Below are 3,398 nucleotides of genomic sequence, written 5' to 3'. Positions count from 1 at the left end.
ACCAGTGGCATTTTCAGCTCGTGTGTTGTTCGATATGTTCCGCTGGACGATTGGAGATCTGATGTTGTCGGTTGCTCGGGGGGAGGGGAGAGGGGGGGGCGGGGCGCCTGCCGTTTGCCACGCTGTTTTGTCAGGTCAAGCGTCGCCGCTACACACGCCATTCGGGCCTCAAAGTCCGAGGACTTTTTTCCTTTTGCTGCGTCCTTCTTGGGGTCAGAGGGGTCAAGGTCGTCTGTGGAGGACTCGTTGAGGTCGGCGTAGTCCTTGAGCACGTCATTGAGTAGTGCGATGGCCTGCACGCTGTCAAGGGACATGTCCGCCACCACCCCGACCCCCGACCCCTGGCTCTCCTCACCCGACCCTGACATCTTACGCGAGCCCGTGCCCGCTGACCCTGACCTTGACTTGGCCTGTGGTGGGGGTCCGTGGTTCGAGTCGTCACCGTGTTTGCCCGTCAGTGCGACGGTCGGTGCGTCTGTCTGTGCGTCCTCAGGGGTCTGGTACAGGCAGTCTGTGATGTCACCTACGCTGTAGGACATATGTTGTTGTTGCTGTTGCTGTTGCGTCTGTTCCCCACCCAGCTCCACCCCTGAGTCGGCGCTGCTAGAACTGTCCCCGTAGCGCAGCCAGCTGCCAGATTGACCACTCGCCGGACCGCTGGACTTCCTGTCTGGCCCGCACTGACCGGCAGTCTTCCCACGAGGGAGTTCGCCCGGCCCCTTCCTCTCCCCGACCTCCCTCCTCCCTGCCACACGCGACTCCGATGACTTCATCCCCCCTCCCTTCTCCCCAGACTCCTGTGAAGTTTGGTCAAACTTTATCTGACCGACGGTCACTCGCCCCCCGCTGCTCTTGTCCCCCGCCCCCTGTGGGAAGGTGCCAAACGGGCGCGTGTGTGCCTCCGCCTGGCGGTCGGGCCCCCCAGGAAACCCGTCTCGCGCCCACAGCTTCTGTACCTCTAGCTCCTCAAACTCTCGGCACGCGCGCTTGTCCACACACACCTGCCGATAGACACATCACACTTACTTACACACAACTGCTGATAGACACATCACACTTATTTACACACAACTGCCGATAGACACATCACACTTATTTACACACACCTGCCGATAGACACATCACACTTATTTACACACCTGCCAATAGACACATCACACTTATTTACACACACCTGCCAACAGAAACATCACACTTATTTACTCACACAATTGCCGATAGAAACATTACACTTATTTACACACATCTGCCGATAGAATAAAAGTTGACTGTGAGTACAGTACTTGTGACTTAGCTTGGGCGTTCTGTCGCTTTTCCTTATTGAACTATTGTGTAATGAAATTGTTTATCTCTTTTGTAATCATCCTGTACACTTCAGTAAAAACACACACATCTATACACACAGGGGGAAACACACTCCAGATACCACACACAGGTACACAGATTGACAGACAGACAGACAGACGGACAGAGAGACAGAGAAATGTACAGACAGACTGACAGACAGACAGACGTACAAACAGACAGACGTACAAACAGACAGAGCAGCACACCTGTACGTTCCTGGTGTCAGACAAACGTGCAGACAGACAGACGTACAAACAGACAGACGAACAGACAGACAGACGTACAAACAGACAGACGAACAGACAGACAAACAGACAGACAGACATACAAACAGACAGAGCAGCACACCTGTAGGTTCCTGGAGTCAGAGTTCCACACGGTGTTCTCCAGACAAACAGACAGACAGACGTACAAACAGACGTAGCAGCACACCTGTAGGTTCCTGGTGTCAGAGTTCCACACGGTGTTGCCCAGGGCCAGCAGAGCAAACTGCTTCTCCTCGTCGGTCAGCGACAGGTAAATGTCCCCCGAGTCCTCGGGGAGGTCAGAGGTCAAGCTGTCGGTCACCAGGTTGTCCAGACCTCCGTCGGTCCCGATGACCTCCGGCACCCGGTCCGGGATGCTCACCTGGCGGCCCCGCGGCTTGACGCTGGCCTTGACTAGCCCCGGACTGACCCCTGACTGGACGCTGTCTTTGAGGCCGGAATCACAGGAGGAGGGGGAGACAACTTTGCTGGAACTGCCGGAAGTTGAGACAATCTTCACGGACAGCTTACCTCCCCTTTTCTTGGGCACTTTCTCGTTAGCCGCAGTGCCATCACTTTTACGTGAGCTCGCCGCGGGAACCTCTTTACCCCCCGCTGGTTTTGCTTTGGCAGATTCTGAAGTGACACGAGCCGAATGTGTCGGGGAGGATGAGGACTTTACATGGAGGGCGGCCGCGCGACTCGCTGCACCGGGGGACGGTGTAGACGCTGACGATGATGTCACCACTGTGGCTTTTGCTGAGGGTGTGGTGGCCGACTCCGATGTCACAGGGACAGCAGCATCTAGCAGGTCTGCCGAACGAGATCCATTCAACCTTGACCTTGGCGGCAGTCCCGACCTTGAGTTTCCGGAATCCTCGTGGCTGTGGGAAGACTTGAGTGGCCGGTGGGCAGGGAAGGCGGGGGTCTCTTTCACTTCTGTGGACCCTGGCCAAGATTGTCATACCAGAGTGATAACTTGTATAATTGTACATATATATATATATATATGTCATTGTTATATCATTCTATCAGTGTGATAACTTATATAATTGTACACATATATATATATATGTCATTGCAGTATCATTCTATCAGTGTGATAACTTGTATAATTGTACATGTATGTCGTTGCAATATCATTCTATCATTCTAATACTATTGTTTGTTATCATTGTAAAATCATTGTTTATTATATCATTGTTTGTTATTGTTTATTATATATATATATATCATTGTAAAATCATTGTTTATTATATCATTCCAACATCATTGTTCCAAAACAGGTTCAGTTCTCCACGGCTCACCGCGTGTTTGCTCAGTTCCCCCGGTAACCTTACCACTCTACGTGGGACGCCGCCTTGTTCCCCCGGTAACCTTACCACTCTACGTGGGACTCGGCCTTGTTCCCTCGGTAACCTTACCACTCTACGTGGGACTCGGCCTTGTTCCCCCGGTAACCGCACAACCTTACATGGGACTCTAAATGTGACTCGGCCTAGTTCCCCTCAGCCATGGAGCTGGACATCCTTGCACGAGGACAAGTGACCCAGTTTAGGGACACGCACCAGGACCACTGTCCCCCTCCTGTCCGAGGTCACTCCAGAAAACTTTTACAACTCTCACTGGACTATCCACGTACTTGTCAACATATCATATAACCCTTCACATAACCCCTCACACAGCCCCTCACATATATTTTGTTTTTGTAAAGTGTTTTACGGCGCTCACAACTGCATAAGGTCATATGAGCGCGCGGGACACACCTAATATTTTCAGTTGGTAGGAAATTTTGAATTTTGCCCG

The 3,398-nt window shown here is 52.2% G+C and overlaps 1 protein-coding gene across 1 annotated transcript in view; it reads right to left on the bottom strand.

The window, feature by feature from the left end:
- Positions 1 to 3,398, bottom strand: part of LOC101848240 (mucin-19) — a gene marked incomplete in the record, with an annotated part of 19,158 nt that overhangs the window by 12,344 nt on the left and 3,416 nt on the right. The window contains 2 exon segments of the mRNA XM_035972644.1: positions 3 to 1,001; positions 1,780 to 2,545. Of these exon segments, the coding sequence (XP_035828537.1) occupies positions 3 to 1,001; positions 1,780 to 2,545 (1,765 nt within the window).

This window comes from Aplysia californica, unplaced genomic scaffold, assembly GCF_000002075.1.
Source record: "Aplysia californica isolate F4 #8 unplaced genomic scaffold, AplCal3.0 scaffold00776, whole genome shotgun sequence".
Lineage (NCBI taxonomy): Eukaryota > Metazoa > Mollusca > Gastropoda > Aplysiida > Aplysiidae > Aplysia > Aplysia californica.
The sequence above is the reverse complement of the archived record's forward strand: the minus strand, read 5'-3'. Positions and strand labels throughout refer to the sequence as shown.